We start from the raw sequence: 25,933 nt of genomic DNA on the forward strand, positions 1-25,933 counted from the left end.
CTGTGCCTTTTAAATATAAGCTTTTCAGTTGATTTTTTTTTTTTTTTTTTTACTTGGAAGGCTTATATTTAAGTGCAGGAACCATATGCCCATGTGTGCTTTCACTTTTGGGTTTTCTCTGACTTGCACACATTCATCACTTAGTACCAGCACTTGCATGGGCATCCTTCCGTTTCCAAATTAAATAAAAATTGACATTTTAAAGAGAGAATCATGAGACATCCTCTCTTCAACTACCCTAACACCTGCTCCGAGCTGGCATTAGGTTTTCAGCAGTAAGGGCAGCTTTGTTTTGTGCGGAGCTCTCAGAGCATTGGGAAGAAATAGGAAATGACCTCATTAACATCTGACTACATTTGCATGCTGCTTGCACTAATCATTGACACACATGCCATGGGGCTAATTTTCAAAGCACTTAGACTTACAAAGTTCCATAGGTTGCTATGTAACTTTATAAATCTAAAAATATGCCTAATGGTTTCCTGTGCTAGAGCTCTCTGAGCATTTTGCGCTCACAAACAATGGCGCTAATTACCTGTAGTGCTGGTGTTATGTTTTGAGCATCGGCCCATTAGTTTCTTGTTGCAGATTTTTTAAGATTCTGCAGTAGCCTTGTAAACTCTCTGGCATATTTTTATAAATTTGCATATTATGCTTTCTTTTTTTCTTTTGTAAAATTTCAGTCATTTTTTGGCATTGCGTTTGTGCCCAGTTAATGTATTTAGGGAACCAGGGGGGAGCTTAGTGATTGGTGCTAGGAAGGGGAAAAAAAGGATCACGAATAGAGGACAGGCTCTTCCAAGAAGAAAACAGAGGGATATAGAATGGAAGGAGAGATGGGGAGCAGTGGGAGGAGAAGGATCCTAAATTAGGAGGGAAAATGAGAGAGAGGGACGAATAATGTCCTTACACCCTGCAATTCCTTCATATCCCTTCACTCAGAACCCAGAGCCCCTTTGATCTCAATCTTTCCCTGCCTCCCCCCTTACCTCCAGGCTCTATTCACATCATCTCTGGTCATTTCTCTGCACCTTGAACCCCCTCACTTTTACACACCTGTTCATATCCCCTCCAATCCCTTTCTCCTCTCTCCCACACCCCTTGTGATCCCATCACTCTCTGCTTGCATCCCTCCTCTTAAGACCTTCACATCCTGCAGCCCCTCATTCACTTTCTTTACTCTCTATACAAACCATAGCCCTTCTGATTTCCCCTCTCTGCTATACCCTCACTTAGTATTTTCTCCCTCCTCTGATCCCATCAATCATAATTTTTTCCTCCCCCCCCCCCCCTCACTGTCTCTTGCCCTTCTTTGTCAGATTTAACTTTCCATCCATCTTGTGAAGGGGAGGATGCCAACCATAGTGCAGCACCTAGGGCTGTGTCCTCCCACTGTGTTGCACTTAGACCCCTGGCAGTGCTCTGCAATTCTAAATGCAGCACTTCAAGTTGACAGCAGAGGAAGAGGGCATAGCCTGCTCCATTATGTTGTCAGTGCACTCCTGACTTCGTACAAGAATGAGAAAGAAACAGGAACTTTACTACTGCTGGCTGTAATGCTGCCACACTCACATCACTACTGAAAAGAATTGCACCTGAGTGTAACACGTGCAGCGGCAGCGTGGTTCAGAGATTACCCTACTGAATCTTTTGAATTGGATGGGAAGTTTTCTGTTTTTGTGCAGCAGGGTAGGAGATAGCCTCAAAAAGCAGGAGTCTCCAGTATGAGACTTGGCAAGTATGGTTATTCAGTTTGGAATATAAAAATGAAACAAAAAAAAAGCTGTTACAGTATGGAGGATATGAAATTAATCAGTAATTTTTTAGCCTTCTGCGTTACAAGAGCAGGCTGGCTATATGTGCATCATGGAGATGTATTAGTGCCTGGGGAAATCAAAGTACCATCTCCAAGCAGCATGCCAGGGGGTAAAATCAGGACAAGATCAAGCTATTCAGGTGATATGGAAGCATTAGGTAGGGGATTGGGATTTGATGTACTGCCTTTGTAATTACAATCAAAGCAGTTTACATATTATATTGCAGGTACTGATTTTGTACCTGGGGCGATGGAGGGTTAAGTGACTTGCCCAGAGTCACAAGGTGCTGCATTGGGAATCAAGCCTGGTTCTCCGGCTACTGCACTAACCATTGGGCCAGTGGTTCCCAAACCTGGTCCTGGAGCCACCCCAGCCAGTCGGGTTTTCAGGATACTCACAATGAATATTCATGAGAGATTTGCATGCAATGGAGGTAGTGCATGCAAATCTGTCATGAATATCATTGTGGGTATCCTGAAAACCTGACTGGCTAGGGTACCTCTAGGACCAGGTTTGAGAACCTCTGCATTAGGCTACTCCTCCACTCACATAGTGGTTGCTGACTGGCCATCCAGCAGGCTTAGCTGGGAGGGGGGAGGAGTTAATGTAACCAAACTGGCTGCTGGCACATGTTCATAATAGGTACTCCAAGAAGGAGGAACAACAAGTAGCACACAAATTTATCGAAAAGAACCTGACTTGGGCAAGTTTCATCAATCTAAAATCTAAATTTTGTAACCGCCTTTTTAGCAATATGTAAGCCACATTGAACCTGCCATACCGTAGGAAAATGTGGGATACAAATGCAATAAATAAAAATATATTGCCTGTATCAAGGATCATCAGATTCTTCAAATCATTGACTAATCCCATCAACAGAACGAATACTGTGCCAAATTCGTAGCACTCTCCTATCTCAACCTGTTGGTTCTGTAGAGGTTACACTCCTGTTTTTCTGCACAAGTTCATAACAACAATATAAAAGCTGCTGTTACTGGCCACCAGCTATATTAAATAATGAACTGATAGCAGGCATTAAGACCATTGCAGCTTTGGTGAAGCGCAGGAATTAAAAACTGCTTCCTCTGCAACACCTGTCTACCCAGGAGCAACTGTTGTCACAGGGACAGAAGAAGAAGAGGCTGCAGACAGCCCCCATTCTATGTTCCTTGGACTCCTGCTGCAGAAAGAAGCAAAACAAAAAGAGAACCACCAGACAAGTGAAGGGCTGAACTTGTGGAATTGTGTGCAAGAGGAAGGGAGTGAATTAATTCATTTATTTGATATGCTACTCCTCACAATGAGCATTAGGCAGCTTACATTTACTATCCTATATAATAATTCTCACCACCAATGTCCTAATGTGGGACTGCCTGTGTCCATGGCTCCTGGAGTTGAGCTAGGCTCCGTAGCCAGGATGACGACACTAACAGCTGATTCCCAGACAGGGGGAGGAGTAGGTACTCCTCCCCCTGCCTGGGAATCAGCTGTCAGTGCGCCGCTCCCTGCCACTTCGGAGCAAATGGCAGGGAGCGGCGCATCAAAAAACTACAAGCGCGGCAAAACAGAAATCCCCCCCTTGGCGCCTCCCCCCCCCCCCCCCCACGAAGCACATCAACACCCCCCCCCGGCGCATCAAACCCCCTCGCCACCCGTAGATGCCAGTAATAAAGCTGTCCAGCCGCTGTTGCTTCTGTTGAGCAGCAGCGACCGCTACAAAAAGAAAAGAAGCAATAAATGTTTTTAAACCCAGCCCAAATCATTCACAAATGCCCGAGCCTTAAAACGCAGTCTCTGCAGCCGCTCCTCCTCTCGCCTCCACGTCACTGCCCCTGGAGTAAGACCCCAGAGGACCGCAGTGACATGACAGGTGAGAGGAGGAGCGGCTGCAGAGACTGCGTTTTAAGACTCGGGCATTTGCGAATGATTTGGGCTGGGTTTAAAAACATTTATCGCTTCTTTTCTTTTTGTAGCGGTCGCTGCTGCTCAACAGGAGAAGCAGCAGCGAACCGGACAGCTTTACTACTGGCATCTGTGGGTGGCGAGGAGGTTTGATGCGCCGGGGGGGGGGAGGGGAGGGTCGATGGACATGGGTAGCTGCAGGGGGGCAGGGGGAGAGGAGGGTCGCTGGACATGGATGGCTGGAGGCCGGGCAGGGAAGAGGGAGGTGGGGAGGGGGTCCTGAGACCAGAGGTGGGGGTGGGGAGGGGGGGCCCTGCGAGAGGGGGGTGGGGGCTCACACTCACTGTCTCTCACATACACTGTCTCTGACACAGTCCCTATCACACTCTATCTCTCTGTTACACACACACGGTCTCACACACGCACACACACACACACACACTCTGTCTCTCACACACACACACACACACACGCTGTCTCTCTCTCTCTCTCATTCTCTCTATGACACACGCACTCCATCTCTCACACACACTCTCTCTGAAACATACACACTCCAAGGAAAACCTTGCTAGCGCCTGTTTTCTTTTGTGTCAGAAACGGGCCTTTTTTACTAGTAGATCAATAAAATTCAACAGTTAATACAAGAAACACAGTATTATGTGCTAGGAATGGGAAAGGGTGTAAGGAGGCGAACAAGCTTGGGTGTATGCTGGTGGAGGAGGTCACAAGGAGTGAATGCTAGGAGGGGGAAAACATTGGGGGAGGGACTGTGAAGAGAGAATTTTTTAAATTTTATTTTATAAGGTATGATATACCACTTTAAGCCAAAATATGGCTTCAAAGCGGTATACAATAAAACAATGATATGTCGCTAGAGAAGGCAAAGTGAAGCTAAGAGTGAGCAGGATAGTCCAGAGAGAAGAGGTGAGTTTTCAGAAAGGACGAATTTGGTGTAGGAGGATTCTGAGCAAAGATGGATGGGTAGGGCATTCCATAGTCTAAGACCAACATAACAGAGCTGATGCAGGTGTGAAGGGTGACAAGTCAGAAGGAGAGAATGAATACTGGGAGGACAAGCAGGTGAAAGCTGGTCTGAAGGAATAAATTCTTACACTATTTCATCGCTAAACCTCAATCCCGTGTGTTCCCCAGCTCCAGAAGTACTAGTGCTCTGGTTCCCTTTTCCCACCTATTCTCTCCCCATGACCTGACAGTGAAATAGCTCCTGGGAATGCCCACTTCCCCACCCCCTCACACACACACACTTACGTGGCATCAGGGAACGGAACATCTTCCTCCACACCTGGAATTTAAACTCATCCGAAATGACTGGAAGGTGGATATCCAGACGCCCTATAGGAGGGGACTCGCAAAGAATCTTATTCAGCCTGGAAAGGTGAGAGAAAGGAGAAGGAGAAAAATGAATAGAGGTAGATACATAAAGAATCTTAGTTCCTGGTACTTTATGGTATTTACCCTCACTGTCCCACTATGAAGCATCATCTATTCTTTTGTACTAGCCAGCCTTGGGGGGGGGGGGGGGGGGGGTGCACAAGCACTCCATCCAGAAACCTACTGTTATGGACCTTTAATCTGGCATCTAGGTGCCATCTTTAATGAATGACCATAACTCTCCCTCTATTGTGGGCTGTGAACAATGCGCCATAGGAGCCCCAGCTGTCCAGGGAAGCAGATGGGCCCAGATCCTTCTCATAATTTGCCAGGGATGACTGTCACCCCCATTGTGCTTGCTTTGAGGAACTATATTCTTACATTTTCCACGAGCCTACCCTCTTTTTCTCAAATATTTCTTTCAATTGACAGCTTTTTTTGTACATTATGTATACTAGGATATTTGAATATCATATCTTCCTTCTAGGTCAGAAAGGAAGTGATGCATTTTGATGGCGATATAGAGAAAGAAACAACAGGTTTTAGTTGGAGTTAGCAGGAGAGGAGAAGGGTGAAGATAAGAGCGATTTACCCAGTGAATGGAGTTCCTGGAGAGGAGTGTAGGAAGAGATAAGAGTGGAGAGGAGCTGCAGAGTGAATGCACCTGTAAGTCAATAAGAAGAGTTTGAACTGTATGCGGAAACGGATAGAAAGCCAATGAAGTGACTTGAGGAGAGGGGTAATATGAGCATAGCGATACTAGCGGAATATAAGTCATGCAACAGAAGTTTGAACAGATTGAAAGAGAGAGAGATGACTTAGTGAGAGACCTGTGAGAAGCAAGTTGCAATAGTCTATGTGAGAGGTGATAAGAGTGTAGATAAGGGTTCTGGTAGTGTACTCAGAAAGGAAAGGATGAAGTTTTGTGATATTATACAGAAAGAAATGACAGGTTTTAGCAGTCTGTTGAATATGTGCATAGAAGGAGAGAGAGTAGTCGAAGATGACCCCAAGGTTACGAGCTGATGAAACAGGTAGGATGAGAGTGTTATCCACAGAGATAGAGAATGGGGGAAGAGATAGAGAATGGTGGAAGAGGAGAGATTGGTTTAGGGGGAAGATAAGAAGCCCAGATTTGGTCATGTTTAGTTTCAGATGGCAGTGAGACATCCATGCAGCAATGTCAGACAGACAGGCAGATACTTTGGCCTGGATTCCTGCTGAAATTTCTGGTGTGGAGAGGTAGATCTGGGAGTCATCAATGTAAAGGTGATACTGAAAACCTAGATAAGAAGAAAACCAGGAAAGAACAGAGCCCTGAAATCCAAGTGAGGACAGTGTATCAAGGAGTAGGCGGTGATCAACAGTATCAAAAGCAGTAGATAGATCAAGAAGGATGAGGATAGAATAGAGACCTTTGGATTTGGCCAGGAACAGGTCATTGGAAACTTTAGCAAGCGCTGTTTCAGTTGAATGAAGACGGTGAAAGCCAGATTGAAGTGGATCAAGAATAGCTTGAGATGAAAGAAAATCAAGACAATGGCGGTGAACAGCACATTCAAGTAGCTTGGATAAGAAAGGGAGAAGGGAGATTGGGCGATAGTTGGAAGAGCAGATAGGGTCCAATGAAGGTTTTTTGAGGAGTGGTGTGACTACGGCCATGTTCAAAGGCATCAGGAACAGTCGCAGTGGAAAGTGAAAGATTGAGGATATGACAGATAAACAAGGATGACAGTAGGAGAGGTAGTGCTAAGTAGATGGGTGGGAATAGGATCAGAGGAACAGGTAGTTAGTTTCAAGGAGGAAAGAACATTTGCAGTTTCCTCCTCTGTGATTTCAGAAGGATGATTGACAGAATGGACTGTGGGAAGGAGATGTGGAAGTGACTTGGTTGAGACTCAAGATTAATCTTGTGAACCTTTGTCATGAAAGTACTCAGCCATAGTCTGGGGAGAAAGTGAAGGGGGGGTTGGGGGTGAAGGCACTTTGAGGAGAGAGTTCAGTATGGCAAAGTGACGTTGAGGGTTTGAGACAAGAGAATTTGTCAACTGGATGTAGTAGTTCTGTTTGGCAAGTGAAAGAGCAGACTGGAAGGAGATCAGCAGGAATTTGAAATGTATGAAGTCAGCTTGGGCACGGGATGTCAGCCAAAGGTGTTCAGCAGATTGGGCTCAGGAACCTAAGTAGCGGATTCTAGAGGTCAGCCAAGGCTGGGGTCTGGTACGCCTTGCAGAACAGGGAATGGGAGGATTGAGAGTATCCAGAGCAGAGGAGAGAATAGTATTATAGGAAGAGTCAGCCTCATTGACAAACTTTGACAACATAGTGATTGAGAAGAGGGATGAAACACTGGTGGAGTGAGTGCAAGAGTTAATATCCTGAAATTCCTAAATGTAATGGTGGAGATTGGATGGGACTTGGGGGGAAGGTGTTTAAGTGTGAAAGTTATCAGATGATGGTCAGAGAGGGGAGGAAATGTGGTACAGAAACTGGAGAGTGAGCAGTTGGAGAATAAGACAAGATTAAGACAGTGGCCATTCTGGTAAGTAGGGGTAATGGAGCTGAAGACTGAAAAAGGATGTTAAAGTGAGAAATTGAGAGCATAAGAGTCAGAGGGATCATTAGCATGAATGTTAAAATCCCCAAGAATGAGGGAAGGACATGAAGGTTTGAGAAAGAAGGAAAGACAGGAGTCAGTAAGAAAGGAAGAAAGTGATTTATCAGGAGGTCGATAAATGACCGCTGCTCAGAGGTGGACGAGTGAATAGATGGATGGAGTGGAGTTCAAAGGAAGAAAAGTAGGGAGACTGAGGTGGAAGAAGAGAAATCTACAAGAGGGTGACAGTAGTAGCCTGCCATCTCTTCCTCAGCCTACCGGGCAAGGTGTTTGGGCAGCAGCTGAAGCAGAGTCTTCAGGGCAAAGCCAAGTCTCAGTTAATGCAAGCAGATGGAGGGTACAAGAGATAAAGAGGTTGTGGATGTAGGAAAGCTTGTTGAAGACAGAGCAGGCATTCCACAGGATACATGGGAAAGGCAGAGAAGAAGGGGAAAGGAGAGCAAAAGAAATTAGATTGGAGTTGGCAACAAAGACCTCCAAATTGCCCTCTGAGAGCAGCATACCTCAGCTCTCAGCACAGGGAAGTGCTCACAAAGGAACTCTCCTCACTTCTAAAGACCAATGCGATTGAACCTGTTCCCCCAGGAGAAAAAAGGAAGGGATTCTATTCCAAGTACTTCCTAGTGCCCAAGAAAACAGAGGATTTCATCCCATCCTAGACTTAAGTGCCCTGAACAAGTATCTGGTCAAGAAAAGTTCAGGATGATTTCCCTGGACACCCTTCTTCCCATGATTTAGAAAAATTATTGGCTATGCTCTCTGGACTTAAAGCATGCCTTCATCCATATCCAGATATATCCCAATTACAAGAAATATTTCAGATTTCAGGTAGGGAAGCACCACTTCCAATATTGCATCCTGCTGTTTGGCCTCGTGTCCGCCCCCAGAATTTTTACAGCGTGTCTCGCTGTAGTCACAGCCTCCCTACACAAACTAGGGGTGTATGTGTTTTCCTACTTGGACGATTGGCTAGTCAAGAGCACATCAAAGAAAAATGTCAGGAATCAATGCATAGGACATTTCGGCTGTTGGGGTAGTTTATGATGAACCCTAGCAACTCCAAGTTCCACCTACTCCCGGTACAGCAACTGGAGTACATAAGAGCCTTGCTAGATTCGGTGTAGGCACAAGTGTACCTGCCACTGGAATGAGCAGACATTCTCGTTGCCATTGCCACTCAGGTTCAGAGCAACCAGCAAGTCACAGCTCAGCAGATGTTGAGATTAATGGGCCACATGGTCTCCACTGTCCATGTCACTTCCTTGGCTCTACTCCATTTGAGGAATTGACCCTCGCTTACCTGTGGCATCTGGCCATGAGGAACCTGGCCAAGTCTCTTCTCTGGTGGATAATTTGGTCTGATTTGGTCCCGGGACTTCCATCCAAATTCCACCACCTTTAGTGGATACTGACAACAGATGTATCCACCCTGGGATGGGGAGCACATGTAGATGGGCATCACACCCAAGGGCTTTCTTCCACTCAAGAGGCTTTACTTCATATCGGCCTCCTGGAGCTGCGAGCGATTTGCAGTGCTCTAAAGGATTTCAGAGATTGGCTGTGAAACCAAAGTATTTTAATTCAGACAGACAAACAGGCTGCCATGTATTATGTCAACAAGCATGGGGGTATGGGATCCTACCCCTTCTGTCAGGAAGCAGGATGTGGCAGTGGACCACCAATCACAGCATGGTGCTCCGAGCCACATACCTGGTGGGGAAGCAGAAGAGCCTGGCAGATAAACTGAGCAGGGTGATGCAGCTGCACGAGTTGTCTCTCAATACGAGCATTGCCCAGAAGATGATCTTCCAAGAGTGGAGCACGTCATCGGTGGATCTTTTTGTCACGTGTCTCAACAGAAGGTCCCTCAGTTCTGCTCCAGGCTCAGGTGACACAGCAGATTAGCATCAGCTGCCTTCCTCCTGGATTGGGGGGGAGGGTCTCCTGTATATGTATCCTGCAATCCCTCTAATAGGGAAGACTGCTGAAAAACCCAAGCAGCACTGAAGGACTATGATCCTCATTGTGCCACACTGGCCAATACAGATCTGGTTCCCTCTTCTTCTGGAGTTGTTCTCCAAAGAGCTGAGGAGATTGGGCTGCTTTCTGATTCTGACTTTGACTTTAATCACACAGAACACGGGGATCTCTTCTGCATCCCAATCTCTAGTCCCTGGCCTGAATGTTGAATGTGTAAAATTTGCTTCTCTTCAGCTGCCTGAGCTGTCTCCAGAGTCCTGTTGGGTTCCAAGAGAGATTATAAGGTCTAGATTTACTCAACTCTGAGGACAGAGAAATACATATTGTACCTGAATATACAGTGGGGGAAATAAGTATTTGATCCCTTGCTGATTTTGTAAGTTTGCCCACTGACAAAGACATGAGCAGCCCATAATTGAAGGGTAGGTTATTGGTAACAGTGAGAGATAGCACATCACAAATTAAAGCCGGAAAATCACATTGTGGAAAGTATATGAATTTATTTGCATTCTGCAGAGGGAAATAAGTATTTGATCCCCCACCAACCAGTAAGAGATCTGGCCCCTACAGACCAGGTAGATGCTCCAAATCAACTCGTTACCTGCATGACAGACAGCTGTCGGCAATGGTCACCTGTATGAAAGACACCTGTCCACAGACTCAGTGAATCAGTCAGACTCTAACCTCTACAAAATGGCCAAGAGCAAGGAGCTGTCTAAGGATGTCAGGGACAAGATCATACACCTGCACAAGGCTGGAATGGGCTACAAAACCATCAGTAAGACGCTGGGCGAGAAGGAGACAACTGTTGGTGCCATAGTAAGAAAATGGAAGAAGTACAAAATGACTGTCAATCGACAAAGATCTGGGGCTCCACGCAAAATCTCACCTCGTGGGGTATCCTTGATCATGAGGAAGGTTAGAAATCAGCCTACAACTACAAGGGGGGAACTTGTCAATGATCTCAAGGCAGCTGGGACCACTGTCACCACGAAAACCATTGGTAACACATTACGACATAACGGATTGCAATCCTGCAGTGCCCGCAAGGTCCCCCTGCTCCGGAAGGCACATGTGACGGCCCGTCTGAAGTTTGCCAGTGAACACCTGGATGATGCCGAGAGTGATTGGGAGAAGGTGCTGTGGTCAGATGAGACAAAAATTGAGCTCTTTGGCATGAACTCAACTCGCCGTGTTTGGAGGAAGAGAAATGCTGCCTATGACCCAAAGAACACCGTCCCCACTGTCAAGCATGGAGGTGGAAATGTTATGTTTTGGGGGTGTTTCTCTGCTAAGGGCACAGGACTACTTCACCGCATCAATGGGAGAATGGATGGGGCCATGTACCGTACAATTCTGAGTGACAACCTCCTTCCCTCCGCCAGGGCCTTAAAAATGGGTCGTGGCTGGGTCTTCCAGCACGACAATGACCCAAAACATACAGCCAAGGCAACAAAGGAGTGGCTCAGGAAGAAGCACATTAGGGTCATGGAGTGGCCTAGCCAGTCACCAGACCTTAATCCCATTGAAAACTTATGGAGGGAGCTGAAGCTGCGAGTTGCCAAGCGACAGCCCAGAACTCTTAATGATTTAGAGATGATCTGCAAAGAGGAGTGGACCAAAATTCCTCCTGACATGTGTGCAAACCTCATCATCAACTTCAGAAGACGTCTGACCGCTGTGCTTGCCAACAAGGGTTTTGCCACCAAGTATTAGGTCTTGTTTGCCAGAGGGATTAAATACTTATTTCCCTCTGCAGAATGCAAATAAATTCATATACTTTCCACAATGTGATTTTCCGGATTTAATTTGTGATGTGCTATCTCTCACTGTTACCAATAACCTACCCTTCAATTATGGGCTGCTCATGTCTTTGTCAGTGGGCACACTTACAAAATCAGCAAGGGATCAAATACTTATTTCCCCCACTGTAACTCTACTTGAGCTACCAATGAAAAACTGTAAGCTAAATCCACCAGCACACTTTAAATATGTGTATTTTCCTCATTATCAATTCATGCTTTACTTCTGTATCATACCACTAAAGAAGAGAGAGTATGTGCAGTGGTGAGGACCTTACACTCACCATAAGGGAATGCAGAAGAATGGTACTTTATGAACACTGGGCCTAGGGAGATTTGAACTAGGACAATGGTTCCAAAACTTTTTTTCCCTTAAGACCCAATTGAATTATAGAAAGCTGACTCTCCTTTTCATCTGCAGAATCTCCATTACCTTTCCCACCAGCAAGGTGTGTCTGTAGTTTCACACCTCTTCTCTGCTATCGCCTTTGTGGCAGTGCCCCATTCTTCAAGGATCTATTAAACACATCCTTTAGAGGACCCTCCAAAGCCTCTCTTAAGTTCTCTCAGTTTCCTGGGATGTTTTTCATCCAGTCCAAGGGCTTTGTCCGTGTTCAGTTTTGCAAGGTGTGTGGTATCTGTGCCATCCCCATATGTATCTTTGTTAATCATCTGTGGCCTATTGCCAAGTTTTTCTTCCGTAAATGCCAAACAAGTAATTGTTTGGCAATTCTGCGTTTCCCTAATCACTATTTAAACACTGAACCTCAGTATCTTTGAGTCTTGTAATTCTACCCTTTGGCCTTACTCGTTTTGCCAGTATGCCTGGAAAATATCTTGTCAGCTTGCTTTAACATCGTTTGCCATTTTTTTCATCTGTCTGTGCATTTGCTATCCTTTTTTCATCTCTTTAAGCTTTATGTGGTATGCTTTGTGTTCATCTTTTTGACAACTTCTGTATTTTGTGAACACTACCTTTTTTTCCCCTCTACTGTTGCAGCCACTTTGGAGAACCATATAGGTTTCTTTTTCCTCTTGCTTTTACTTACTTTTTTTTACATAAAGACCTGGTTGCCATTTTTATAGCTCCTTTCCGTTAAACCCACTGTCCTTCCACTTCCTTTATCTCCAACCACACCCTGCCAGCTGCTCCTTCAAGTACTTTGCCATTTTGCTGAAGTCTGCATGTTAGACATTCAGGTCTCTGAGTTTAGTGTAACTGATCTCCACTTTGGCTCTTATATCAAAAAAATACCATGCACTGAATTAGATCAAGGATATCCTTGGCAAAATATACCATACTGTATCCTTTTTTTTCCCCAAGGAAATATAAAGTGTTTGCAAAGTTTTGAATGATCTTCCTACTTAGAAGTTCTACCAGTTTGAATTTGAGTAAACTGTTATGCCTATTGTCTTCTGAATCCCAGTGCAGATGCCACACTATGGAGCCCTTTTGCAAAGGCGCAGGAGGGCTAACATGCAGTTAGTACAGGCCCAATCAACACTACCGCCAGGGTAGCACGTGCACCCAGTGGTAATTCTGAGTTTGACGTGTGCCGAATCCCACAGTAGAAAATAATTTTCTAGTGCGGGGGGGCGTTCCCGGTGGTAACTGGCAGCACGCCCACATTGGTGCGTGCTGCATGGTTACTGCATGGGTAGCGCATGAGCCCTTACCGCTAGGTCAATGGGTGGTGGTAAGAGCTCAGACCATAAATGGGCATGCGTTAGTTTTAATATTAGAGCAGGCCCATTAAAAAATAGCCTTTTTCCCAGCCATGGTAAAAAATGACCAAGTGTGTGTCTAAAAGACACGCCCACACTACTGCAGGCCACTTTTTACCGTGACTTGGTAAAAGGACCCCTATGTAACATGAATACAACTGACAATCAAATCTTTATTAGTAGCCCATGCAGGCACTCGACTGGAACATGCACAGCATCAATACAACACAGACAGCTGAAGAACACCACTCAAGAAAGACGATAAGCATGGAGCATTTTTCATATGTAAAAAATTAAGAAAATCTATACTATAGCAAAAAGAAAGGAGACCTAGAACTATGAACCAAAAAGGAAACAGGAAACAAGTAAGGAAGCAAGCTAGCCAACATTTGGAGGCTGTGAATGATGGCATTACTACAACTCTTGAAATTTATGACTCTTTGGATGTTATTTTATAAATTAAAACCAAGCACAAATCATCTGAGTTCTTGGAGTTGAGGGGAAGAAATCAAGTAATATGTTTAGGGAGTAAACAATGGTATTTTTATTTCATAAACCATGGACTTACCTGGCTGCTACCAAACAGTATTTCTGTAGGAAAGAGAAAATAAGATAGATATGTCTTACAGGAGCACAGAGAGCAACAAAAAGGTTAATCAGAGAAAATGGATAAGGAGGAGGAAGACAAAAGAGAATGGAAAAAAAATAAATGATAATGGAGAGGCAGGAGAAAAAAATAAGGACATGGATTTGATATAATGTCTTTCTGTGGTTACAATCAAAGCAGTTTACATATTATATACAAGTATTACTTTATTATCTGGAGCAATGGAGAGTTAAGTGACTTGCACAGAGACATAAGGAGCAGCAGTGGGAATTGAAACCAGTTCCCCAGGTTCGTAGGCTGCTGCAGTAACCACTAGGCCACTCCAATAAAATTAAAAAAAAAAAATACAGAAGACGCAAGAAGGGGAAGAGAGAAGAAACAACAAAAGGAAAAGAAATAAAAATAGAGGTGAATCAGAGACTGGTAAGAGAAAGGAAGAAGTTTTTAGGGGCGACCCCCCAATGTATATTCCATAGCTTACCCGCAGGAACTCCGTCTGTGCTTCCTTCTCCACCTCACTTAGGACAGTCTCCATCTGCCGCAGCTGCTCCAGGTAGCGTGTCATTACCTTGCGCTCCTCCAGCAATGCACTGGAGGCATCCCTTTGGGCTCGTTCTGCTTCTTGGTTCAGTGAGGACTCCATGACATTCAAATAGGCCCGCATGGTATTCAGCTGTTCCCTCACATTGCTCTTGAACTTTGAGACTGTGTCCTAGGAATGTGGGAAGAGAGGCTTATAACCTTGGAATTGAAGTGTGATAGGGATGGGAACAGTGCAAAGCTGGTTCTGGCTCACCTCAACTTCTGCAATTTGTCGATCAAGTAGTGCAATAGTCCTCTCCTTGCGGACACGAGCTTCCTGCAGGAGCACCTGCTGCTGGGGCAGTTGTTTCTGAAGGGAAATTTCAAAAGGAGAATGGGAGCAAAAGAGACAAGCACCCTTCCTATTCCAATACCGAGAGCCTGCCTCTAACCTTTCTCCCACCACTTTCTGTATACACACACATAGGTCATAAAAGTAAGGAGAGCTAGCAGTCACCAAACATGTACAAGACATGATCTCTGATGGCATCAACCTAGTCAATCAGTCTGAGAAAGCACTTGGGAAAACTGGTGCACTTGGTTGCATAAACACAAGCATCACTAGTAGAGAGAGAAATACAGGTCTCTTATGAGATACCATCTTGAAAATAATGTTCACCTCTGGAGGATGTTGACAAGACAGAAACAATTCAAAGGAAGACCATCAAAATGGTGCATGGGCTTCAGTGTAAGCCATGAGACTAAGAGATCTAAAGATGTGTTCCCTTAAAGAAAAATGGAAAGATGAGATATAATCAAATATCTAACAGGCTTCAATAAAGCATCAGTAGATAGCATTTCCCATAGAAGTAGATATTTAGTTTATTTAGATTTGATATACCGCCTATTTAAATTACAAACACTTTGAGAGATGCTGTTCTCTACCAGACTTAGTACATACTTCTTGGATGCCTTGAAGATCTGTAGCAATATTCAGCTGTGCAGTTCTTTTATTGGGCTACCATCTTCAGTGTTGATACCCTTTGTAATTACAGTGGTATAAATTCTCTACCTAACCACTTATATAAGTCCTAGACTGTTTCTTTCATTCAGGCTTGTAGGTGAAAAGTAACGGTAGAAAATTAAGCTGGTACAACTCCTCTTTAAGTGACAAGATTACGTCCAAATATTTCAGACTGTCTACCTTCCCTCTAAAAGGAACAGTAGTATCAATGAATTTGTCAACATGTCTACAAAATCTAAATAATGTATGTTTAACTTGATCATATTAAATTTTATTTGGCACTCTGAGAAGTGACTGTATTCTTCCTACTTTTAAATCACACATGGATCAGATGTAGCAGGATCAAAGACATATACATATAAAAAGTGCATCATCTACATACAAGTTCTGTTCCTGTTTCCTACAATGCTACCCTTCACGTCCTGTACAAACCTAAAATGGGATGCTTAGGGTTCTAAGATTAAGAGAAATAACAAAGGAATAGAGGGCACTGCTGTATGAGGTTCCTTTTTTAACAGTAAGGAAGGGGACTAATGTCATAATTATATGGGTCACATTCATCCAGGGTGCTCAGCATTTTTAATTGAAAACATTTTTATTAAATTTTTTTAGAAAATCCAACTATGAATTACAACATTTGTTCATTCCCCCCACCCCCCTCATTTACAAACATCCCCGTTCCATTACAGCGAGAGATACATCACATTATATCTACCATCCAAAGCTAAGCTAAGCCTTTTGTCGTAATAATAATTAGCAACCGCTTAAGTGGAATATTTCAGACCCTTTCTTAAAACATATCTTATAATGCGCAGATTCGCAGTTGTCTTCTCCATCAAATACAATTGTATTGACAATTACATTTTTCTCCCTTCTCCTAATACCCCCCCCCCCCCCCACTCCCCTTTCCCCTCTTGCCTCCCCCCTTCCCCTCTTCCCCTCAAGGCCAGGTGTTCCTATGCGGAGAGTGATTGTTACTTGCTCATTGCTGATGGTACTCTGTTTCCCTTCATAAACCTCCTAATTGATTGAGAACAGTACTGCGTGCCCTTGGGGCCAAAACTTGTATGTAAGCTTTCCATATTAGATAGAACTTTTTTTGTTTCTTAAAGTTCCATTGAACTTCTCGCAGCTCCATGAATAACAACGCATGTATTCTATTACGCCATTGCCAATATGAAGGCGCCTCTTGACAGACCCAATTTGTTAAAATGCATTTTTTCCCTATTAAAAACGCTCTGTACAGTAAAAGATCAAGATGGGCATCACTGGTACCTCCTATTGTCTCCTTTCCTAGTAACACATTTTCTGGGCTCATTGTGATAAGTCTGTGCAATATTTGTGTCAGAAACCTATGTATCCCCACCCAGAATTGTTGTATATTGGGGCAGTCCCACATGGCGTGAAAGTATGTACATTGTGGTCCTCCACACTTACCACATTGTGGGGAGTCTATTCCTCCCATATGATACAGTCTATATGTGGAGGTATAGGCCCGGAACAATACTCTGCCTTGGCACTCTCTTAACTCTGCATTACTTATTCTCTGCGGAATATGCCTCATACTACTCAGTACTCTTTGTGCAGTGATTCCTTTTTTTAAGTCTTCTGTCCACTTCTCCTGTAAGTGTGTTTGCATTCTATGTGATATACTATGCATAAGTCGTCTCTGTATTAAGGAAATGGTTATAGGTTTCTCTGAGGGTACCTCAAACAATTTTTCTATCATGGTAAGTACATCAATAGCTAGAGGTTGGCGTGGTAGACTTTCAATATAATGTGAAATCTGTCGATATGCAAATTTGTCTATCCACTGAAGCTCCCCTAAACCTAACGATTCCAATTTTTTGACACACCCATCTGACTCCACAATGTCCTGGAGGAGGATAAGCCCTTTTTGTTGCCATCGTCTAAATCTTGGACCGTCTATACCCGGTAAAAATTCACCATTCCCTATTATAGGTAATAGTCTACTATGGTGTTCATCAAACTTCCAAAACCTGTCCAAATCTCGCCATACCAATCTAAGAGGTCTGATCACTACATTCCTCCGTAAATGTGCTGGCAACATCTTTAGCTTTGCTTGTAGCACATATTGTAATTTCAGGGGGTGTACCCACTGCTCTTCCATCATCCTTGGGGTATAATGTGAGGTTCCCAACAACCAGTCCCCTATATGCCTCAGCAAACTCGCTTTGTTGTAGCGTGTTAAATCTAACACCCCAAATCCTCCTCGACTCCATGGGTCCAATAGGTTTTGCCATTTGATCTGTGGGCATCTCCTATTCCAAAAGAATTTGGAGAGGAGGCCCATCAGCTTTTTCCAATCTCTTTGAGTTAGATACATTGGTAGGATCTGAAAACAATACAGCCACCTTGGAAACAGGATCATATTATACAACGAGATCCTCCCTGATAATGACAATGGTAGATTTATCCACCTCTCTAGCATCTGTTTCGTATGTTCTAACAATTGAGCTATGTTTAGTGAATACAATTTGGCCGGATCTCCTGGCAGCTGTATGCCAAGGTATTTAAACGAACAATTCGTTCTCTTAAAGGGGCACCCTAAGTTCGCCCATTCCTCCTCAGACATCCATAATGCCTGGGCCTCAGATTTATCTAAGTTTAAGCAAAATCCTGAGTAATCCCCATATTCCCTAAAAATTTCCAAAAGTGTTGCCAATGAGTCTTTTGGGGTCCTAAGAATGACTAACAGATCGTCCGCAAATGCTGAGATTTTAAATTGTTCGGTCCCTATATTTACTCCTTGTATCTCCTCTAAATTCATAATATCCCGAATTAAAGGGTCTAACGCCAGTACAAACAGGAGTGGCGAAAGAGGGCATCCTTGTCTAGTGCCTCTGCAAATTGGAAATTGACAAGAGGTCACTCCATTTACGGATATCTCTGCTATTGGGTTCTTGTATAAAGTCTGTATGGCTTCCCTAAAAAATCCTCCAATACCATATTCCTCTAAGACCCCAAACAGAAAGTCCCATCTCACTCTGTCAAATGCTTTATGTGCATCAAAGCTAATAAGGAGTGAGGAGGTTTTCATGTATTTGACCTGTTCCAACGCCAGTAGTATTTTTCTTAGATTTTTTGCCACTGATCTTTCCCTAACAAATCCCACCTGTGGGTCTAATATCAAGTGTGGGAGGAATCTGGCCAGTCTGTTGGCCAGTATCTTGGCCAACAGCTTAGCTTCAAATGATATCAGAGAAATGGGCCTGTAAGATTCTGCCCTGCTGGGGTCTTTCCCGGGCTTCAATAGCACAATTATTTGTGCCAATCTCAGCGAGGTCGGCAACTCTCCTCTAAGGACATGCGAGTTAAGTGCCCTAGTCACACAGGGAGTAATATCTTCCACCAAAATTTTATACCACTCTGCCGTGAACCCATCTACTCCTGGCGATTTATACAGAGCACTAGCTCTTATATTCCAACTAACTTCATCCTCCGTGATTTCCTCCTCCAGGACTTCTTGTTGACTCCTCAAAAGCTGTGGCAGTTTTTGTCCCTCTAAATATGTCTTTGCCTCTAGCCCCTCCTCCATAGGTGGTGCATACAATTGAGCATAAAAGGTTTCAAATACTTTTCCAATCTCAGTATTCTTGTGATGACTCACTCCCTGTGTATCCTGTATATGTGATATCCATCGTCTGCCTCCCACTTGATGCGCCAGTCTCGCCAATAACTTCCCCTGCTTGTTAGCGTGTTTGTACAACTGGTATTTGTAATATATCTGAGATTGCTGTGTGCGGGTGTGCACTAAATGATTTAATTCAATCTGTGCCATCAGATATGCTTTTTTATGAACAGTGGAATGAGTTTGCCCATAAGTTTGCCTCAGCTTGCGTACCCTTGCTTCCAGCCTAAGCATTTCAGCCTCTCTTGCTTTCTTTCTATGGGCAGAGTATGAGATGATATGACCCCTCAATACCGCCTTGGCAGCTTCCCAAAAAAGTATGGGGTCGGATTGAAAGCTGTCCCTATTTAGCTCTGCATAATCTTTCCATTTATCCTTCATAAAGGAATGGAATTGTACATCATAGTAAAACTTTCTCGGGAATCTCCACCTAAACGGTCTCTTTGGTGTGTCCCCCCACTCTATTGTAACCCAAATCAAAGCATGATCTGACACTTGTGTGGGACCTATCACTGCCTCTACCAAGTGTGTAGCACTATTCTGTGACGTAAGTATGTAATCGATACGGGACTGCGTCCCATGGGCCCTGGAGAGATGCGTAAAGTCTCGCTCTCCTGGATGTAGCAATCTCCAGGAGTCCACCAAGTCCAGGCTCGAGCAGATCCAGGGTACTCCTTTACTATAATTCACTGGTCTTACCCGTGTGGGGCCCGTGCTATCCATCAATGGATCAAACACCATATTAAAATCCCCCCCCATGATTATTGGGAGTTGACCAAAACTTTGCACTTGCCTAACAAGGTTCTGGTAAAATGCTTTGTCATACTGGTTTGGTGCATATACATTAACCAGCAAAAGAGGTTTTCCTTGTAGTGTGATATGTTGAATTATATATCGCCCTTGTAGGTCTACAATTTTACGGTTTAACACATATTGTAATCCTTTGCGGAGCAGTATGGCTACTCCTGCTTTTTTATTTAGAGCTGGATTATCTATCACTTCGTTGACCCACCATTTACACAACTTACTATGTTCCAATGAGTTTAGATGTGTTTCCTGTAAAAAGGCTATTTGCGCTTTATATCTATTCAATGTTTGCAGAATCTTAGATCGTTTAAGAGGGGAGTGTATCCCCCCCACATTCCATGAAATTACCTTTACCATTACGTTTCCTTTAGCCTCTCAGCTAATGATATGTCATGTTGATTATACTTTCCTGTAGAAGAGAGGTATCCCAGCTTACCCCTCCTCCCATTATTCTCTTGTAACAAACTGTTCCCTCTATTTATCCGTAAAATCCTCCTCATCCTAGCCTTGTGAAATCCCCTAACCCTCCGTCTCCCCCCCCCCTCCCTCCCTTGTCCCCCATATTCCCTTCCCTCCTCTGTCCCTTTGAGTTCAAATTGAACTCCTCACGTATAGGCACCCTTCCTCCTTCATTTGAATTACTTTCTGTCTGTTTAACTGGAAACGTATTCCTAATCCAACCCAGCTATACAGTGCACAACCAGCAAACAAATTAAAAAATAACATAAAATAAAATAAAACAGTCAACAGAGAACTGTGTCGCTAGGCGCAGCTCTGCAACCTTACTCAGCAGTGCTTATCCATTTTGCCCTTTGAATGAAGATTGTTCACGTTGTGAAATCTCTCTGCCATTCAGGATAGTTGTTTTATATCTTGGTTGCATTATGTTCAAACCACAACTCTTAATGTCTCATGTCTTGGTCAATAAGTCTCTGTAACTAGTTCCAAGCTCTTTACTGTAAATCGTCATTTTGATTCTGATTCCTATTGTTAGGCTGTTCGATATTCTTGCCGTGCTTCGGCTCGTCTCCCGCCAATTCCATGTCACTCTCAGCCTTCAATCTTCTCACTCCTTTGTCTTTGGCAATAAGCTATTGATAAATTCTTGCGCCTTTGCTAGTTCTTCAAATGCTTTCTCAGATCCCTCGTGGGTCACCCGTAATTTGGTGGGGTACACCAGTGCAAATCTGATCTTTCGGGCATGCAGTTCAGCACATATAGGCGCATAAGCCCTCCTTGCCGCCGCCACCCTGGCCGAATAATCTTGAAAGCAAAACACGTTGTTCCCCTCATATTGAAGTTTTTGACCCGATCGCATAGCTCTCAATATCGCTTGTTTATGTCCATAGTTTAAGATCTTTAGGATCACCGCTCTCGGTCTGCTATTTGTATTTCTTTTCGGCCCTACTCTGTGGGCCCTCTCCACTCTTAAAGGCCCCAGCGCAACGTTTAGCTGTAAGGCCTTCGGGAGCCACCGCTCCAGTAACTCCACCAGTTCAGAATCTCTCAGGTGCTCCGGTAAGCCGATGAGACGTAAGTTATTACGTCTGGACCGATTTTCCAAATCGTCCAGCTTTTGCTCAAGTTCGGCCATTTTTCTCTCCATCTCCTCCGTAGGCCCCGCCGTTTCTGTTACTTTGTCCTCCACATCGCTAAGTCTCTGCTGCAGGTGGTCTAGGTCTAAGTGAAAGCCGTCCAGCCGTTCGTGGGCTTCTTCCGCTCTATCATATAGAGCTTGCAGCTTTTTATCTAGCGCAGCTTCTACTGCAGCGGTTACCTCCGCTGTTATCTCTGCCGTCCATGCCGAGCACACCGAGGAGCAAGGTTCGTCCGCCATCTTGTTCTCCACGCTCTTGTGCTTGTCTTTGTCTTTCCTCGGTATTCTGGAGGCCATTATAGCGATTTTTGCCCAGTAAGTGCTGGTTGTCTCTTCTGTATCTTTTCTCACTGTTCCAGTTGTTTCCTCAGGTCGGATCAAGCCCCTATTGTTCGATTAGTGAGTTAGATTCTCTGGAGGATTGGGAGCTTCGCTTTTCAGCGACTGCTCTCTCCCATGGCACCACGTGATCGGTGCTCAGCATTTTTTTAAAAAACACCAGCCACCATTGTTGAATTAAATTAGCACAAATCAGTGCTAAAATAACCTGTCTTAATCATAGGAGCCAACTTTTCAAAATGATTGAGAGTGCTAAACCCAGTGGAAATTACTCCTCCTTGGACCCAGTCAAGGAATTTACTCAATATTGGCTGGCTCCTATGGTCTTAATATCAATATCAAAACAAGTCTTATAGACAGCTAATTCCCCTAGAAATGGGTTCAATGAAGTGTACAAAAAGATATTACAGAATCATCATCAGAAAACATCATAAGAAAAAGATACAAGACCCTCCTAAGCAGTGGCGTAGCTAGGGTAGTTGACACCCGGGGCCAGTCATTTTTTAACACCCCCCCCCCCCAAATCCAGTACTAGGCATACTGAATACAAAACACTCAGGGCCTATATGTAGAGCAATTATACCATACCATAAGCAGTAATTTGTACGAGTCACACAAGGAAAAGGAAAGCATCTTAAACACTACAGTGAACACTAGAACATCAATTCACCTATTGTAAAATGAAAACAGACAGATTAGTACAGATCGTCGATCCTGCACAGTCAATGCCAACCGAAAGCCATGTCTTTTTCACAAACACAGATACACCCTAATCCATTGTAGAAAAAGTAATAATAAACTTTCTATTTAGACAAAAATTAAACTGAACCCCCGATGCCAGACTCTGCATACAATGCAACACCACAGAAACAGAAAATGTCCCCTAGTACTGTGCAAAATATAAAGAAAGCAGATGTAAATTTGAAAAAACTAACACATACCAATCACCACTTTACAAATTAACAAATAGAAATAAAACAAATACAGAAAATAAAATACCATTTTATTGGACTAATACATTTAGCTTCCAGAGGCCAAAATCTCCTTCCTCAGGTCAGTACAGTATAGTGCTGTTACAGTATCCTATCCTGACCTGAGGAAGGGGGGTTTGTTCTCTGAAAGTTAAGTCAAAATGTATTAAAATTAGTCCAATAAAAAGATTACCTTATTTACATGTTAAAGCAAAAAAATAAAATATGTATTTTATTTACAGTTTGTTGTCTCTGGTTTCTGTTTTCCTCATCTTCTTTTCACAGTCTTCCTTCCATCCAGCATCTGTCTTCGCTCTCTCTTTCTCTCTCTCTCTGCCCTCCAGTGTCTGCCCTCTCTAATGTCCCTTCCATCCACTGTCTGCCCTCTCTCTCTGCCCCTTCCATCCACTGTCTGCCCTCTCTCTCCCTTCCATCCACTGTCTGCCCCTTCCATCCACCATCTGCCCCAGTCTGCCATCTCTCTCTCCCCCTTCCATCAACATTTGCCCTCTCTCTCTCCCTTCCATCCACATCTGCCCTCTCTCTCTCTCTGCCCCTTCCATCCACTGTCTGCCCTCTCTCTCCCTTCCATCCACATCTGCCCTCTATTTCTGCCCCTTCCATCCACCATCTGCCCCAGTCTGCCATCTCTCTCTGCCCCTTCCATCAACATCTGCCCTCTCTCTCCCTTCCATCCACATCTGCCCTCTATCTCTGCCCCTTCCATCCACCATTTGCCCCAGTCTGCCCTCTTTCTTTCTCCCCCTTCCATCCACCATCTGCCCTTTCTCTCTGCCCCTTCAATCCGTCTGCCCTCCCTCTCCCATCCATCCAGGGTCTCCCATCCATCCAGGGTCTGCCCTCCCTCACACTCCCCCCCTTCCATCCAGGGTCTGTCCCCTCTCTCTCTGCCCCCTCTTTTCAGCCCCCAGTTCCAGCCCCCTTATTCCACCTACCCCTAGTTCCAGCCCCATCCCACATCTCCCACCTGCCCCCCTTTTCAGCCCCACTATCCCACCAGTCGCCAGCCCTTTTCTTCCATTAGTCCCGAGCTTCAGCCCCCAGCCACTTCTCCCTATCCCCTTTTCAGCCCCCAGTATCCACCACATGCCTTGCATCCCCCCTTTTCAGCCCCAGACCCATTCTCCCACCTGCCCCAGGCATGGACCCATTTTCCCTCTTGCCCCTTGTCAGACCCCAGTTCCAGCTTCAGACCCCTTCTCCCATCTGAGCATTCCCCTCTGAGCACCCCCACCCCTCCCCAATCCCCTTCTTCCCTCTGAGCACCCCTCTGGGCTCCCCCACCCTCCCTCCCCAATCCCCTTCTTCTCTCTGCGCACCCCTCTGGACTCCCCCACCCTCAATTGCTTTCCATTGAAAGCAATGGAAGTAAAACCCAGCTGGCTCAATCCGTCCTCCTTTTTCTGGAGCCATACGGTAACCAATCACCCTCCCTCCCTAATCCCCTTCTCCCCTCTGAGCTCCCCCACCCTCCCCAATCCCCTTCTCCCCTCTGAGCACCCATCTGGGCTCCCCCACCCTCCCCAATCCCCTTCTCCCCTCTGAACACCCCCACCCCTTCTCCCCTCTGAGCTCCCCCACCCCTCCCCAATCCCCTTCTCCCCTCTGAGCTCCCCCTCCCTCCCCAATCCCCCTCTCCCATCTGACCCCCCCCCCGACCCGGTCCCGTCCCCCCTCGTGGAGAGCCAACAGAGCCCTCGTCTCCTGCCATCACCCTTCGTTTTTTTTTTTTATCCATTGCAGCGACACAGGCAGCGCTTCGAGTCTGCCCTGTGTGTGCTGTGAAGAGAGAAAATCACCTTGCTGGCGTCGGGCCTTCCTGCGTTGTGTCCCGCCCGGCGCCCTCGAGGAAATAGGAAGTTACCTCAGAAGAGGACGGGACACAACGCGGGAAGGCCCGATGCCAGCGAGGTGATTTTCTCTCTTCACAGCACACGCAGGGCAGACGCGAAGCGCTGCCTGCGTCGCTGCAATGGATTAAAAAAAAAAACGAAGGGTGAAGGCAGGAGACGAGGGCTGTCTGGAGCACCCCCCCCACCCGCTGACACCCGGGGCGGACTACCCCCACCGCCCCGCCCTTCCTACGCCACTGCTCCTAAGTACGTCCTGTCCTAAATCAAACATCAGTAAAAGAGAATATTATTCCCTCCTCAAAAATCTCATCATTAAACAAGTTTTGAGCTTTTTGCAAAAAGCAAGATAATTTTGTTTAATATAAGCCCATGTTGATAACTCCCCCCCCCCCCCCCCATTATTCAGTAAAATACATACAACAGCACCTTTAAGTAAAAAAAAAAAAGACATTGAGGCCAAATCCATATCCCACTTTTCCTTCTATCTTCCAGCGACTACATTTTGAGTCTTAAGCCTTTCAGGCAGCAAAATTTAGAAAGGAGATATCTCCTTTCTTAGCAGAATTATAAAACATATAGATGGAATATTAAAACATTTATTTTTCAAGAAAATGTACTGGACAGCAGAAACTAATAATATTTGATCAGGGTAGAGATGGTTGTAGTAGTATTATGACTATATATATACTTTTTTTTTCATTTGTAATTCCTGTTAATTTCCAGCTTCCTGGGATTGTACTCCACTAAGAATTGAGAGGTATAGTGGAATATAAATTTGAAATTATATTATATTGTTTTGAAACATGGCCAGGGCAACAAGTGAGAAACTCTGTAAAAATTGCTCTATTATCACATGACCTGACCCTGGCTACATGCACAGCTCAGGTCTTTTAGCTTTAGACCGCATTCTATATATCATTACTAGCAGTCTGAGCTGTAATCCAAACATATCCTGTAACAATGCATGTAACTTAATTGGTTTAATAAGCCAATAGGCATTGATAACAGTACTTAATAAGCAATTATGAGTTCTAAGTGGCACTAATTAGAATTTACCCACATAACTCACTAAATGTATTCTGTAACACACTGCACGTAAATTCTAATCTGCGGCGCCAAAAAGGGCCGTGGTTATAGGCAGGGAAATGGGCGTTCCATAAATTTATACACAGTTATAGAATACGCCCCTCTGCACATAAATCTATATGCCAGTATCTACATCACATTTTCCTTGCAGTAAATGAATGCACATAGATTTAGGCCCTGGAATAGCAACTAAGCATATTCTGTATACCACTCTTACAC

General features: G+C 44.6%; 1 protein-coding gene across 1 annotated transcript in view; it reads right to left on the bottom strand.

Annotated features, from left to right (window-relative positions):
* The window catches only part of TRIM72 (tripartite motif containing 72), a 56,300-nt gene that overhangs the window by 12,192 nt on the left and 18,175 nt on the right, over positions 1–25,933 (bottom strand). Inside the window, exons 3-6 of the mRNA XM_030210348.1 lie at positions 14,639–14,734; positions 14,324–14,554; positions 13,804–13,826; positions 4,989–5,107 (exon numbers count right to left, since the gene is read on the bottom strand). Coding sequence (XP_030066208.1) covers positions 4,989–5,107; positions 13,804–13,826; positions 14,324–14,554; positions 14,639–14,734 — 469 coding nt within the window. The remainder of the gene's footprint in view (positions 1–4,988; positions 5,108–13,803; positions 13,827–14,323; positions 14,555–14,638; positions 14,735–25,933) is intronic.

The sequence above is a fragment of the Microcaecilia unicolor genome, chromosome 7, assembly GCF_901765095.1.
Source record: "Microcaecilia unicolor chromosome 7, aMicUni1.1, whole genome shotgun sequence".
In the NCBI taxonomy this organism is placed as follows: Eukaryota; Metazoa; Chordata; class Amphibia; order Gymnophiona; family Siphonopidae; genus Microcaecilia; species Microcaecilia unicolor.